General features: G+C 40.6%; 1 protein-coding gene across 2 annotated transcripts in view; it reads right to left on the bottom strand.

Moving 5' to 3' along the window:
- Window positions 1–440: 440 nt before the first annotated feature.
- Window positions 441–15353, bottom strand: part of ANO2 (anoctamin 2) — a 401884-nt gene continuing 386971 nt past the window's right edge. For both annotated transcript variants that reach the window (XM_077468552.1, XM_077468553.1), the window contains 2 exons: window positions 13787–13892; window positions 441–1713 (listed from right to left, as the gene is read on the bottom strand). In XM_077468552.1, coding sequence (XP_077324678.1) covers window positions 1432–1713; window positions 13787–13892 — 388 coding nt within the window. In that variant the 3' untranslated portion in view covers window positions 441–1431. The remainder of the gene's footprint in view (window positions 1714–13786; window positions 13893–15353) is intronic.

The following is a 15353-nucleotide window of genomic DNA, read 5'->3' as shown; positions in this document are numbered from 1 at the left end:
ATTTTAGACCAGCTAGAAAACAGCGATAATAAATTGGAATCACTCGCAGAATTGAGGGATAGCGATTTGTGGGGAGATCCGTCATCAAATACTGAAAAGTAATGACAGTGACAATTCTGCAACTGAGCAAATTTCTGTGTTTTTGATTTGATTACATTATTGAATAATTTTTATTATTGTTATATTATTATTTGGTATAATTATTTATAGTTATTTATTATATTATAATTTATGATTACATTTTTCAAACTTTATCATACCCGGGATGTCTGCTAGACTCTGGTTTGGACAGATTTAAGTGAGTTATTCCTAAGAATTACAGGACTACAATATAAAACGCCAAATTTTCATGCAAAATAATTGTACCACTTTCAGCACCTAAAATCCGAAATAATCATACCGCCAGGGAGGTTAAAAAAAAGATACATCTAAACCGCCAATCAAGAAAGAAAAGGTTTATTATCACCTCTGATCATACATTTATTCCTTTCTTTTTATCAGCATCAGAGACAAAATGTGATGGTTACAATTAGAGGTTGGATCATTTATCTGTGTTTTAATGTCCAGGTATCAAAAACGTCTTTGATACATCGTCTTCAAGAACAAACAATATAAAATTAGCCCTGAGATTGTGGTTCTTCTCGCAATACATTCATTTTCAAGAGCACCCAGCTATACACGCACAATAAGGAGGGCACGGATTGCATGTCATCTGGAGAGCACAACGATAGCAGAGGAAGTTAGTTTATTGCAAATATACACATTCCCAGTAAAGCAATTTAATTTAAAGATATACATTCCTTTTGTTTGTTTTTGTGTTTAAGTTGAGCAGCTTCATTAAAAGATATACTTTTTTTTTTAACATTTTAATCCATTAAAAAATAAAAATATGCTTTTGAGTACAATGTGCAGTCTAGCAATTGTATGAATCTGATGTATATTGATATGCTTACACTGTCTTATTTTAAAGCACAGCAGCAGGATTCTCTGTAACGTGCAGTGTTTAAGAGTTGTCGCATGATTTAAAGTCATTGCTCATGAAAAATGTATGAGCTTGGCTAAATCTATAAAAAAAAAAAAAAATTCAAACATGAAAAACAAAAAGTTGTGGCCTTATTTTGCTCCTACTCCTTGTCCTGTATTCGGTTCTGGTAGCCACATGCATATTACGAGCAGCAGGAATTATTTTGTACCAAGTCGTACTTAAGCCTGTCTGTGCCGTACTGAGCATCAGACTATTTGTTATAGATTACAAAGCCTGCTTCAGATAATTTTTGGAGACGTTTGCGGTAAAATTAACTTTTTTAAAAAAAAATTCTGCCTTCATCCCATTCTGTCATTTCACACGTTCTTCCATCTCCAGTTTCAATATTATACGCTTTGATTGTGTAAGTATTTTCTTTGCTGTATATCTAGCACGGCTAAGAGGAGTCACACGTCTGTGTGGTGTGAGCTGAACGATGTGAAGCTGCCACGTTGACTGCGGCTAAACTGGCAGAAGCTCGCTGCTCTGCTCCGCCGTCCCCTGTTCTCTGTCTTTGCTCGCTGTTTGTCGTGCATAATAAAGTTCTCCAAGAGTTGGAGTTTTTTGTGTTCCTCTTTGAGGAAGACGTTGACAATCAGGCTCTTCTCTCTCTTGATTTGCTCGCTAATGTCCTTGGGAATGTCGGGAATTAACCAGTCCACCACCGCACTCAAGAACATAACCAAGTTCTAGAAGGAAATGAAAATACATTTTATACAAACTGGAATATAGTGGAAGTCAAGCCAAAGCATATTTTTTATTTTGGATAGAGAAGAGAAGCCAGGCTGTCAAGCTTTTACTACTGCTGTGCTGTGTGCCCAGCAGGGGGGAAAGTTTGTGGTTGACTTCCTGGACTTCTCTTCACGTCTATTGTAGTCATCAAAGCAGGAAGTAAGCAGCATTTCTTCGATAAATATAGAGATAGCAATAAAAGAGAAGGAGAATGATTAGGTCCACGTCAGGTTTCTATTCCTACCTGTGTTCCAATTTGGAGATTTATCCTCACACCTCCAATGGAGACACAGGTGGCAGTAAAGGCCTAAAGGGAGATCTAACCTTTCCTTACTCCATTACCTGGAAACAGAGTGCACTTTAGAACTAACCTACTGGGGTTGATTTACTAAAAGCAAATCGACTGCTTTACTAAAAGCAAAGGAAATTTGCCACAAAGCTTAGTGAATGGGGTGAAGCTCTGCTGACTTTTTCATTAACCAATCATGTGCAAGCAAAATATTATTTTGTTGCCAGCTGCATTAGTGACTCTCTAGTTCCATTTCTATCGCCCACGGCTCAATATGGATGTGCAGCATCTACTGGGCCAGTATACCTGCCAAGTTGAAGCATTCATGGGAAAGATCAGATCTGTTGTCAAGGGGGGTGGCCAATGATGAGAAGGAAAAGACTTAAGTGCTGAAAAAATACTTGTCAATTAAATTTAACCAACCAATTGCCAAATGACTTCCAAAGGCTTTGTTCCTGGAGAATGTATTCCCTAAAAATGCCCCTTGTTTTCAGTTCCTGTCAATCAAACCATAAAATCTCTCTTTTAACATGCTATGTTCAGTCCTTATCATCTGATGCTAATTCTTAAAAGAGAAGTTTCACTCCAACATATTTCTTTCCAGATAATTTTACTGTTCATAGCCCTGCAAGAGTCAACAGTATTCGGTCTCTTAATGTCACATGGCTTGACATGCCCACCTGCGTCAAATGGAAAAGAGTACATTCAGTCATATACCAAGGAGTACCAGAAGACCAACCTCCACCCTGGCCCTTCCCTTTGAAGTGTTTCATCCCATAAAAGCTTATTGGCGGAGCTGATATACTAAAGGCAAATTGAATGTTCACTTTGCAAGTGCAGCTGCACTCTGAAGTGGACTTGTCCCCATAGTTCAGTGAATCAGGTGAAGTTCTGTGTTCTATCATGCATTGATTTTTATTTTCCTGGCACGTGATTGGGTATTCTTTGCAAAGTAAAGCTTCACCACATTCACTAAGCTCTAGGGAAAATTTCCCTGCAGAGTGCAACTTCTGTTGCACAGTAAACAGCATATTAACCTTTGGTAAATCAAACCCAATGAAGTCTAGAACAGTGGCGGCTGGTGGTGAAATTTGTTTTGGGGGGGGGCACAAACAAACTGAAAAATACTTAAAAATAAAACCATCAATTGCAGCCTCACTGTGCCATCAAATGCAGCCATTGTGCCTATCACATGCAGCCACTTGCGCCCCACCATATGCAGCTACTTGTGCCCCATCATATGCAGCCACTCTGACCCCCACCTGTCTGCTGTCTGCCCGGCACTTACCCCATCTTGGTGGTGGGTCAGGCATCGGTTGACGGTGGCGAGCTGTGTGGGACGAGTGGCCGGGCCTCCATGCTGTCCTCCATGCTTCCCTGCATCTCTTCTTCTATTTCATTAGGTGTCCAATAGGATTGCCTCTGCCTTCAGCTAATCAGGAGACAAGTATTAGACCCGTGCTTCCTGATTGGCGGAGAGGCAGTCACTGTTAGAAAAGCAAATATTTATTTGCTTTCTAACACATCTGGGTGGGTTCTGAGCGCAATGCTCTGCGCTCCGAGTCCACCTTTTTTGAAGCCTATTGGAGCCTATGGCTCTAATCAGATATTTAAAAAAAAAACACCCCCGCTGCTGTAATTCAGGCGTCTGAAAAGGGGTCAGACACCTGAATAGGAGGTGGCAGCAGCGGTATTGGATAGATGCATGGATTCCATTATTCATACAGGGGGTGGCGTGACAGAGGGGGCACTGCCCGTGCGCACCTTAATGGATGCACCGCCACTGGACTCTAGAAGCCATTTTGGTGTAGGATCATCTGTCGCAATAAACTGTCATTAGCAAGGTCTTCCTGGTAAACACATAAACTATTTCTAGCTATTAGATTTCTTGCTTTGTGTAGAGAGCAAGAGTCTAATCCTGTGCACAATGGTCCCAGACATGGTGTGATTACCTCACTTTCCCAGCATGACTGTAAGAAGTTGAGAGCTACTCATGTTACAAGTTTTCTAAATGTTCCTATAGAAAATCTACTCCAGTTACAACATGAAAATGTTGCGTTTCTCACTCCTCCTTAATTCTTAGATCCTGCCAATCATGCATTTAATTTTCCTGTATTTGGGGGTGGGGAATTCTTTTTTTATTTTAGAAAATATGTACTGTCCACTTACATTAGGACATTTGATATTTGAATGTGTGGGGCTTAGTGTAGGTTTTAAAGTGTATCTAGAATGGAGAAGGAATACAACTCCTGTCTTATGATGCAATTAAGGGGGCAAAAAAGGATACTGCCCTGTACACCCTGACAGAGCCCTCCCCTCCCCCATAAAAAATATTTTAAAACAATATAACAATTGTATATAATAATTAAAAATAAATAATAATAAAATATTATAAAATCTATAATAATAAAAAATGACTTTCTTTTAAACTTGGGAAATAATATTTTGCCGGCCATCATCTGTAAAATATTATACTCTGAACTACTATATTGTATTGTTCTTAAAAACAAATTTTGTCAGCTCAAGCAAACCACGCATAGAGCACTATGGCTGCGTGTGTGTGCACACATGACCTCAGAATGACAGTGTCATGCATTTTAAAAATGTGTGACTGTCACTGAGGATGTACACCAACTCTGTGTATGAGGGGCGCTCCGGTCCCCCAAGGTCTAGATCTGGCCCTACCATTAATGTTTCATTTTAGTACAAGTTTGCTTCAAAAGGATGAGCTGGCAACCCAGTAGGATGCAAGGGAGGGACCCTTGTGTTTTACTACATACAATAAAAATTGATCTAAAAAAAGCTAATTTATTGGTGTCAGTGAATGTGATTTATTTTTACTTTATGAGATATTTCTGATTATTCAAAATCTCTTTTTCCTTACTCACCTAAACCACAGGCTATCGTAGCAGTCAGAAATGTCCTTTCTAGTGACCTCTGGAGCCTCGGGTTGATTAGTCATAATTTTAGCTTCTTGTATTTCACTGATTTCAATGGGATATTTTGTCTGAAAACAGCCTCAAATGTCTCCTTTGAAGGTCTCATAATGCAGTTGGTTAAAAACTGATGATTGTAGGTAATTATATGCAAATGAGTAGCTGCACTTAGAAACAGATGTCCGTGATTAGGTTTATCTGGCAAAGTCCTGTATAGGCTTAACTATGGCATTAAATTTCAATTTCAGGAAAGAAACTTTTTACTTGACATATCGGCTTATTCAGTTGGGCAAACTTGAAAGTGAAATGTGAAAAGTGTAATAAGCCATAATAAACCAATCAAAAATCATCTTTCAGTTTGTTTTTAGTAGCTTAAAGAAAAGTGTAATGGTTTGAGGTCAATGTTTTTTTTAAATTGTATAATTTAAAATATTTAAATAATATGTTATGGTGAGGAAGGCTTTCTGTAGTCCAGCAGGGCAAACCTGGCAGGAATGACAATTTAGTGGTGGTTGATTTACTAAAGGCAAATAGACTGTGCACTTTGCAGAGAATTGCAGTTGCTCCAGAGCTATAGAGTAAATGAGTAAATGAGCAGAAGCTCTGCTGACTTCCATCAACCAATCATGCGCAAGCAAAAATGCTGTTTTTTTCATTTCCCTTGCATGTGATTGGGTATTCTTTATCTCATTTTCTAAGCTCTGGAGCAACTGCACTTGCAGAGTGCAAAGTCCATTTACCTTTAGTAGATCAACCCCTTTGTACTGTCAGCTCAAAAAAGGGAGTTCAGCGCTCACTAGATTTCTGGCTGATCAAGAGGCATATTTTGTCTGTTTGCAGAATTTAGGGAAATGTGCTTCTCAAGACCTCCTACTCTCAAGCTCTCTCATCTCCTCCTCCCATGCTCGTCTCCAGGATTTCTCCAGAGCCTCTCCCATCCTCTAGAACTCGCTACCTCCACCTGTCCGGCTATCCCCTACTCTTGCTACCTTCAGGTGATTCCTGAAAACTTGTCTCTTCAGAAAAGCCTATCACGTCTATAACTAATCTTTTACCACTTCCATCAGCCCATTCCCCACAGTTACAAACTTTTGTACCACCTGTCCCACCCTATTAGATTGTTAGCTCCTATGAGCAGGGCCCTCTTAAAACTCTTGTATTTTATTGGATTATAACTGTATTGTCTTCCTTTTGTATTGTAAAGCACTGCGTAAACTGTTGGCACTATATAAATCCTGTATAATATTAATAATAATAAAAATAATAATAATAATGTGCAACACAAAACGGTCAAAATGTATTTATGCAAAATGCACCAATTGACTACTGATTATTCGGAAACTTCTTAGAAATACAGGTTATCAATTCTTAAATGATACTTACCTTGTAAGGTTAGTTTTGATCTATGGATCTTAATAATTTTGAGTTCCATGTAGCGTTGATCAAACAAAAGATCATTCAAATACACTTGAACCTGTTTTAGGCTTCATGTACACTGGCCTTTATTTACTGTGGCCGTAGGGAAATGCAAAACGTGGAAAAATGTGGTGTGATTTTGCGGCATTTTCCATTTTCCCGCAGCCAACAGTCAAGACCCTCTGCACGATTCTGCTGCGTTCAGGAGAGGGAGGTTGAAGTTCACCCATATGTGATCCTAAACTCTGCTAAAAGCCTATGAGGTTGATTTACTAAAGGAAAATAGACTGTGCACTTTGCAAAGTGCAGTTGCACACTGCAAGTGCAGTTGCACACTGCAAGTGCAGTTGCTCCAGAGCTTCACTTGCCAAAGAATACCCAATCATGTGCAAGGAAAATTTAAAAAACAGCATTTTTGCTTGCACATGGTTGGATGATGGAAGTCAGCTGGGTTTCTGCTCATTTATTAAGCGCAGTAACAACTGCACTTGCAAAGTGCATCGTCTTTTTCCCTTTGGTAAATCAACCCCATAGGCTTTTATGGAGCTGAGTTTAGCTTTGGCAAAAAAACGTCAAGAGCAGTAGCCTGGATGAAATTTGGGATTAAAAAGCTTGGTGATGTTTCCACAAATGGGCAGCTGAAAACCTTTGACAAACTGAAATCTCTCTACCACTTGCCAAACACCCATTTTTTGATATATACATCAGGGTTTACTTCCTCTTTGTCTCCCTGCAAAGGTAAACCATAATGGGCTACTAATGCTGTTTTTTATTTTCCTTGCATGTCCCCCTTGGATCTACAGCGACTTTACTTTCAAGTCCACTTTCAGTGCACTTTCAGTGCAAAGTGGATTTTCCTTTAGCAATGCTCGGGTTGGTAGATGATTTAGCCCCTACTAGGGCTATACGGACCTTGCTCACTTTATTATTTTTTCATGCTAGAAAATACATAATTTCGTCTTGGAAGAGCACTACCCCTTTACCAAGCCACATATTTGAACAGGGGGGAGCTTCTTACATTTGATAAGGTCTAGGAGGGATGGATGGCTTCCCCTCTCACTGTTACAGATTCATTTTCACCCTAGTTATCTTTTCTGTAATATGAGCTGTGACAATATGCACCTTATTGCCTTTGAAGGAATGGCTTTTCTTTTTATTTTTTATTTTTTGGGACGGCTTGCTGTATTGTGGTGGGATTGTACACAATACAGTTTTTGAAAACAATAAAAATAATTTTCCAAAAAGAAAACCGCCAAGAGCTCCTAAACCCACGTTTAGGCGCAGCCAGTGTAGGCTAATGTACAGTGCCTTGCGAAAGTACTTTTCAACCTTTTGCCACATTTCAGGCTTCAAACATAAAGATATAAAATTTTTATTTTTTGTGAAGAATCACCAACAAGTGGGACACAATTGTGAAGTGGAACGAAATCTATTGGATTTTTGAAACTTTTTTAACTAATAAAAAAATGAAAAGTGGGGCGTGCAAAATTATTAGGCCCCCTTGCGTTAATACTTTGTAGAGCCACCTTTTGCTGCGATTACAGCTGCAAGTCACTTGGGGTATGTCTCTATCAGTTTTGCACATCGAGAGACTGAAATTCTTGCTCATTCTTCGTTGCAAAACAGCTCGAGCTCAGTGAGGTTGGATGGAGAGCATTTGTGAACAGCAGTTTTTATCTCTTTCCATAGATTCTCGATTGGATTCAGGTCTGGAATTTGACTTGGCCATTCTAACACCTGGATACGTTTATTTGTGAACCATTCCTTTGTAGATTTTGCTGTATGTTTGGGATCATTGTCTTGTTGGAAGATAAATCTCCGTCCCAGTTTTAGGTCTTTTGCAGACTCCAACAGGTTTTCATCCAGAATGGTCCTGTATTTGGCTGCATCCATCTTCCCCTCATTTTTAACCATCTTCCCTGTCCCTGCTGAAGAAAAGCAGACCCAAACCATGATGCTGCCACCACCATGTTTGACAGTGGGGTTGGTGTGTTGAGGGTGATGAGCTGTGTTGCTTTTACGCCAAACATATCGTTTTTCATTGTGGGCAAAAAGTTCTATTTTGGTTTCATCTGACCAGAGCACCTTCTTCCACATGTTTGGTATGTCTCCCAGGTGGCTTGTGGTAAACTTTAGACGAGACTTTTTATGGATATCTTTGAGAAATGGCTTTCTTCTTGCCACTCTTCCATAAAGGCCAGATTTGTGCAGTGTACGACTGATTGTTGTCCTATGGACAGACTCTCCCACCTCAGCTGTAGTTCTCTGCAGTTCATCCAGAGTGATCATGGGCCTCTTGGCTGCATCTCTGATCAGTCTTCTCCTTGTCTGAGCTGAAAGTTTAGAGGGGCGGCCAGATCTTGGTAGATTTGCAGTGGTCTGATACTCCTTCCATTTCAAAATGATCGCTTGCACAGTGCTCCTTGGGATGTTTAAAGCTTGGGAAATCATTTTGTATCCAAATCCGGCTTTAAATTTCTCCACAACAGTATTACAGACCTGCCTGGTGTGTTCCTTGGTCTTCATGATGCTCTCTGCGCTTTTTTATACAGAGACTTGATTACACACAGGTGGATTCTATTTATCACCATCAGTCATTTAGGACAACATTGGATCATTCAGAGATTCTCGCTGAACTTCTGGAGTGAGTTTGCTGCACTGAAAGTAAAGGGGCCGAATAATTTTGCACGCACCACTTTTCAGTTTTTTATTTGCTAAAAAAGTTTAAAATATCCAATAGATTTCGTTCCACTTCACAATTGTGTCCCACTTGTTGGTGATTCTTCACAAAAAATAAAAATGTTATATCTTTATGTTTGAAGCCTGAAATGGGGCAAAAGGTTGAAAAGTTCAAGGGGGCCGAATACTTTCGCAAGGCACTGTACATGAAGCTTTACAGAAAATTTAGCAAAACACATTTTTTTAAAATCTCAGAAACATTAGAGAAGTTCCCAATAGCAACTAAATTGGAAGTGTTATTGTCCTAGTAAAGTGGTGAGCCAGTGAAAATGGTACTAAAGCCAAAACCAAAAAAATGTAATATATTGCAGCTTACTAATCCATAGATGTGGTGGCTGCGTTGTATTTTAATTTTTTTTTTTTTTTATAAATCCTCTGTTTTTACCTGGTGATCTGGCCAGTAACATACCTCCTGTATTAGAATGGTTACACTCTGGATGAATGATCAAAATAGACGCACTTGGACAGTAGCATTGTCAGTCTGGGGGAGGGGAATGGTAAATGTACTAGCAGCTTTAGGTACACTAACACATTGAAGCCAAACTCTGGCTCACACTTTATAAGCAGTTACAGCAAACTGTTTTACCCTCTTGTAATAAAGGTTTTACATAAATAAATAAAAGTTGCTCATTGTAAGCACCAATGTCAGTGGTAAAAGGTTTGTCTCAACCCTCTAATGCTTTGTACACATGGTTGGAAATTTAGACGGAAAAGGTCCGATCAGATTATATTGTCGGAAAATTTGATCGTGTGTGGGCCCTATCAGGCTTTTTCCGTCGGAATTTCGGACCGAAAAGATTTGAGAGCAGGATCTCAAATTTTTAGACAAAAAAATCCAATCTGACTTTTTCCAATCGTTTGTAGAGATTTCTGATCGGACAAAGTGACACACATGTTCAGATCAAATTAAGAGACCAAAGCTATTGGCTACTAGCCTCAACGTAGTCCCGTCGTAACAAACGAATGTCATCACGTTCCGAACGATCGGATTTTCCGACAACTTTGTCCGACTGCGTGTATGCAACACTGGTTTAGGACAAAATCCGTCTGAAAAAATCAGACAGATTTTGTTGTCGGAATGTCCGACCGTGTGTACAAGGCATGACAGGACAGCTTGTTCTGTTTAAATCACAACTTACTGGCCAGATTACTAGGTGAAAATAAGGAAAAGAGGTCTAAAAAAGAAAACCAATGCAGCCATCACATCTAAGAATTGGCAAACTGCAATTGAATAAATGTATGCTTTTGGATTTAATACCATTTTATGTTTGTTACATATTTTTTCCCATTTTTTATAATTTCTAGAAATCTCTCTCATTACTATAGACAGAGCCACGACTTTCCTTTGCTTATTTTGTTTTATGGGATGTGTGTTTTGGCAGTGACCTCTAGAGCATGCTTTTTTTTGGGGTATCTGGCTATGACATCAAACTTTTAAATACAAGCTTACTGTGCACACAGACAAAGCCTCTGCAAGTATGCACAGACCTGTGTGGAGATTTCACAAGACACAATAACATATTCAACTGATGGTCTGTGCCAAATGCTAATTGTCCCCAATCATTCCGGAGATGGCTGCGGTTCCTGGGCCGTTTTGTGTATTTGTTGTCTTATACACAAGATTCCAGCTAATAAAAAGTTTAATTGGAGAGGTCTAATGAGAAAATATGCTAATGGCATAATAAATCTTCAGACAGCTCCAAATGATTTCTTTCAATTAAAGAAAAACACTCCAACTGACTGTAAAACCTAAATAAAAGCTCAGGGTACTGGGTCGGCTTCAAAGTCGCCCGACTATGAAGCCACCCCGTACAGCATGACTTCAGCTCAGCTTGCAAATTACTTCCTACTAATAGAAGTCAATGCAAGCGGCTACGAAGTCGCCCCCAAGTAGTGCAGGAACCCTTTTCTAAGTCGGAGAGAATTGAGTCACTCCGATTAGAGCGGTTCCATTGCACTGAATGGAGCGCGACTTGTCAGGCGACCAAGTGGTCTGACAAGTCGCCCCAGTGTGAACTGAGCTTTATTGGGGAAAAACATTTATTAACAAATAAACATTTAACACAGGGAATACCTTTGACATTGGATTAACAAATCACTGTAAGGCCGCGTACACACGGGCGGACTGTCTGCCCAACTTAGTCCACTGAAACGTGTTTCAGCGGACAATCCGCTCGTGTGTGGGCTTCAGCGGACTTTTTCAGCGGACAGTCTGGTGGACTAAGTCTTTCGGAATTTCCGTAATTTTGTCCGTCCAAACTTGGTTTCAGCGGACAGTCCGCTCGTGTGTAGGCAAGTTGGACGGACTAAGTATGGCGCATGCTCAGAAAGGATTTACACGCCGAAGGTTGCATTGCAGTGTATTGGACGTCGAATTTCTAGTCCCGTCGTACGTGCTGTACACGTCAACGCGCAAGCTTTCGGCGGACTGTCTGCTCATCGTGTGTGGTCAAGTCCGTTCATTCGAAAGTTGGACGGACTGTCTGTCGGATTGTCTGACGAACTTAGTTGGCCAGACAATCCGCCCGTGTGTACGCGGCCTAAGACCACGGGTTGCAGGAAAGAAATTAGCTCAATTCCCCCATCAACACCGACAGTGTTGAGGCAGGAATCCCTCCTGCGAGCCTCGGCAGAAAAACACATTATTGTGATTATACATGATTATTTCTAGCAGCTATACCAGCCACTAGCGAAAATCAAAAGTAAAATTCAGCAGGCTGGTTGTACCCAAGTTGATCAGTCAACTTTGTACATTCAGCCTGCCTATACATGGTTAGAATCTTGGCCGCTTCCTGCTGAACCAGATTAGAACCGTGGGGTAGCCACGTCCACACGTCCTGCGCTTGTGCGATCGCAATTTAAAACCACATACAGATTTTTTATCTGCTCGCAATTTTATTTTTCATTTTCAACGCTGTTTGTATTTTAAATGCTATCTGTACATTGGAGACTCGGTGGAGTCCTTTTTACAGCGTCTGACTTTATGCAATAAAGAAACAAAAATTTTGGTGTTAAAACATATTACACGATTCGGAGCACTTTTTATTTTACATGAGCCTTCAAACTGGCAAATATTTGGGAAGTTTGCGATGACTGATCACCTGAGCTGCGGAGTCTGCAGATAGGAGACACCCGTTTTTTTCACATCTGGTCATCTGGAGCCGGAATTTGTGACATTATACGGGCTGATTGACCTCCCTTAAACAGGGGGTTGCTGATGATCTGGTAAGCCCCCATCTTATTAGTGGTGATTAAAGGTGACGGATCCCACATGGTCAAGTATATTCTTTTTATTCAAACAAGTCACACTATCTGTTGGATTTTTTTTGATATTTCTATGGACATTTATTTATGATTTATGGACTCACATTATTAATTAATTTTTATACATTTTTTATTGTACTATTTATTTATTGTTTATTTATTGTTAATATTGATTGTTAATATTTATTGTTAATATTGATTGAAGGCCACTTTATTTTGGTTTTGGATTGTCACCATTTTTGCACATTTCACTTGTGCGATTATTTAATCATTTTTTATTGAACAAGCGCTGCACTTTATTTTTTTCCATGTATGAGTCCTGCCAGGTGCTCATCTGTTGGTATCTGCAATAATGGTGGGGATCCACATCACTGGATAAACATCTTCGATAAGAGTAATAAAGGCAGTTCTTAAGGTGATACTAAAGAATACATTTTTTTTTTGGTGAAATAACAAACATGTCATACTTACCTCCACTGTGCTGCTCGTTTTGCACAGAGTGGCCCGAACATCCATTTCTGGGGTCCCTCGGTGGCACTTGCGGCTCCTCTCTGCATAAGATAACCCCTTGGAGAAGTGCTCTCACGACGGGGTTACCTTGCGGGCGCGCTCCCGAGTCCAGAATTCGGCATCCATAGACGCTGAATGCAGGACTTGGCCCAGATGCCTTAAGGTGAAAAAACACAAGCTTTTACAACCTTTTTAAGCCAAAGTCACCATTGCCAGATATGAAGTCTTGGTTAAAACCAGTAGAGATAAACTGTGAATAACTCCACAAACAACATCCAACTGAAATTCAGCTGAAATAAAGTCAGACTTTGTTGGTAAAATATCTCAGAAGTCAGGAAGTCTTAAAATGCCTTTTCTTCAGGACTACAGACAAGGAATATAATCATTAATAAAAAAATGAGAAATAATGTACCCTGTTTTTATTTCTTGTCTGTGGCCTTGAGAACAGGAGCGTTCTGGGATCCCTGAAACATCCATGAAACCTCATTTTAATCAATAGTCAGACTTTACTACAACTAAACATTTATTAAATCACATTTGTTGTACTCTTCACACGTTTGGCAAAGACCACTTTATAACTCTTTTCCAGGACATTTTTGTAGACATATCAATGCCCACCATTATGAAGGTATGAAAGGCAAAAAGCTTGTCTGAACAGAAATTCACATTTTGGAAATGTATTCTATTGCACTTAATACGACAGGAGGAGCAGTAAAATGCCTTTTAAGATATGTGTGGAAGAGATCTCACTATTGGAGTCCCCTAGAGATGTAAAAAGCTAGGCGGTAACTTTGCCCACCACTTTCCTTCTAGAAGGGAAAATATCACTTGAGTTTTGCAAGGATCCAATTGTGTGTTATCATACAGTATATTTACCTGAAAGAGTATAACAAAGGCCAGTCGTACAGCTAAAACCGTCCAGTATTGCTTGGAAAAGTCATACTGGTTCGAAGACCAAGGAGGTTCTCGATAATCTTTATATCTGGGGATAAAAAATACATTTTTATTTTATATAAGAGTAAGGTATGGGTGATTGTTTCATTTTTAAGTACCATAATCACTTCATAACTTTGAAAGAATAAAAGTATGATTTCCATTATTTTAAATTTTTTCAGATGGTAGGGTCAGAATTTGGCATAAACAACATGAAAGCATGGATCCATCCTGCCTTATATCAACAGTTCAGGCTGGTGGTGTAATGGTGTGAGGGGATATTTTCTTGGCACACTTTGGGCCCCTTAGTACCAATTGAGCATCGTTTAAACGCCACAGCCTACCTGAGTATTGTTGCTGATCATGTGCATCCCGTTATAACTACAGTGTACCATCTTCTGATGGCTCCTTCCAGCAGGATAATGCACCATGTCATAAAGCTCAAATCATCTCACCACTGGTTTCTTATGACAATGAGTTCACCGTACTCCAATGGCCTCCACAGTCACCATATCTCAAACCCATAGAGCACCTTTGGGATGTGGTGGAATCCGCATCATAGATGTGCAGCAACTGGGTGATGCTGTCATGTCAATATGGATCAAAATGTCTGATGAATGTTTCCAACACCTTGTTGAATCTATGCCATGAATAGTGATGGACGAACTTCCGACGGGACGTTTCGCGAACGCGAAACGCGAACGGACACAAACGTTCGCGAAAACGACCGTTCGCCGCGGGCTCCATTGACTTCAATGGGAGGCGAATTTCGCAAACCTTTAGGTCGAATTTGCGGCCACGGGGTAATTATTAGGGGGTAGCACGTAGTCCCACCACCTGGACAATAGCATAATACATGTATGAGGTGAATTTGGGATCGATAACTACAAGCATTTTTTTTTTATTTGGGAAATTGTTCTGACAATTCAGGACTATGGAGCTAATGAAGGCAATGGAGGAGAGGGAAGGTCAGGGACCAGGGTAGGCAAACAAGAGGGTGCAGGAGATACAGAGCACTGACAGCAGCACCGTAATACAGAGCACTGACATCAGCACCGTGACATACAGCGCTGACAGCAGCTCCGTGACATACAGCGCTGACAGCAGCTCCGTGACATACAGCGCTGACAGCAGCTCCGTGACATACAGCGCTGACAGCAGCTCCGTGACATACAGCGCTGACAGCAGCTCCGTGACATACAGCGCTGACAGCAGCACCGTGACATACAGCGCTGACAGCAGCTCCGTGACATACAGCGCTGACAGCAGCTCCGTGACATACAGCGCTGACAGCAGCTCCGTGACATACAGCACTGACAGCAGCTCCGTGACATACAGCGCTGACAGCAGCTCCGTGACATACAGCGCTGACAGCAGCACCGTGACATACAGCGCTGACAGCAGCTCCGTGACATACAGCGCTGACAGCAGCTCCGTGACATACAGCGCTGACAGCAGCTCCGTGACATACAGCGCTGACAGCAGCTCCGTGACATACAGCGCTGACAGC

Source organism: Lithobates pipiens, unplaced genomic scaffold, assembly GCF_037356315.1.
Source record: "Lithobates pipiens isolate NorthernLeopardFrog02 unplaced genomic scaffold, aLitPip1_a1.2 Scaffold_8, whole genome shotgun sequence".
NCBI lineage: Eukaryota > Metazoa > Chordata > Amphibia > Anura > Ranidae > Lithobates > Lithobates pipiens.
Note: the sequence above shows the minus strand (reverse complement) of the source record. Positions and strands in the feature narration are given on the sequence as shown.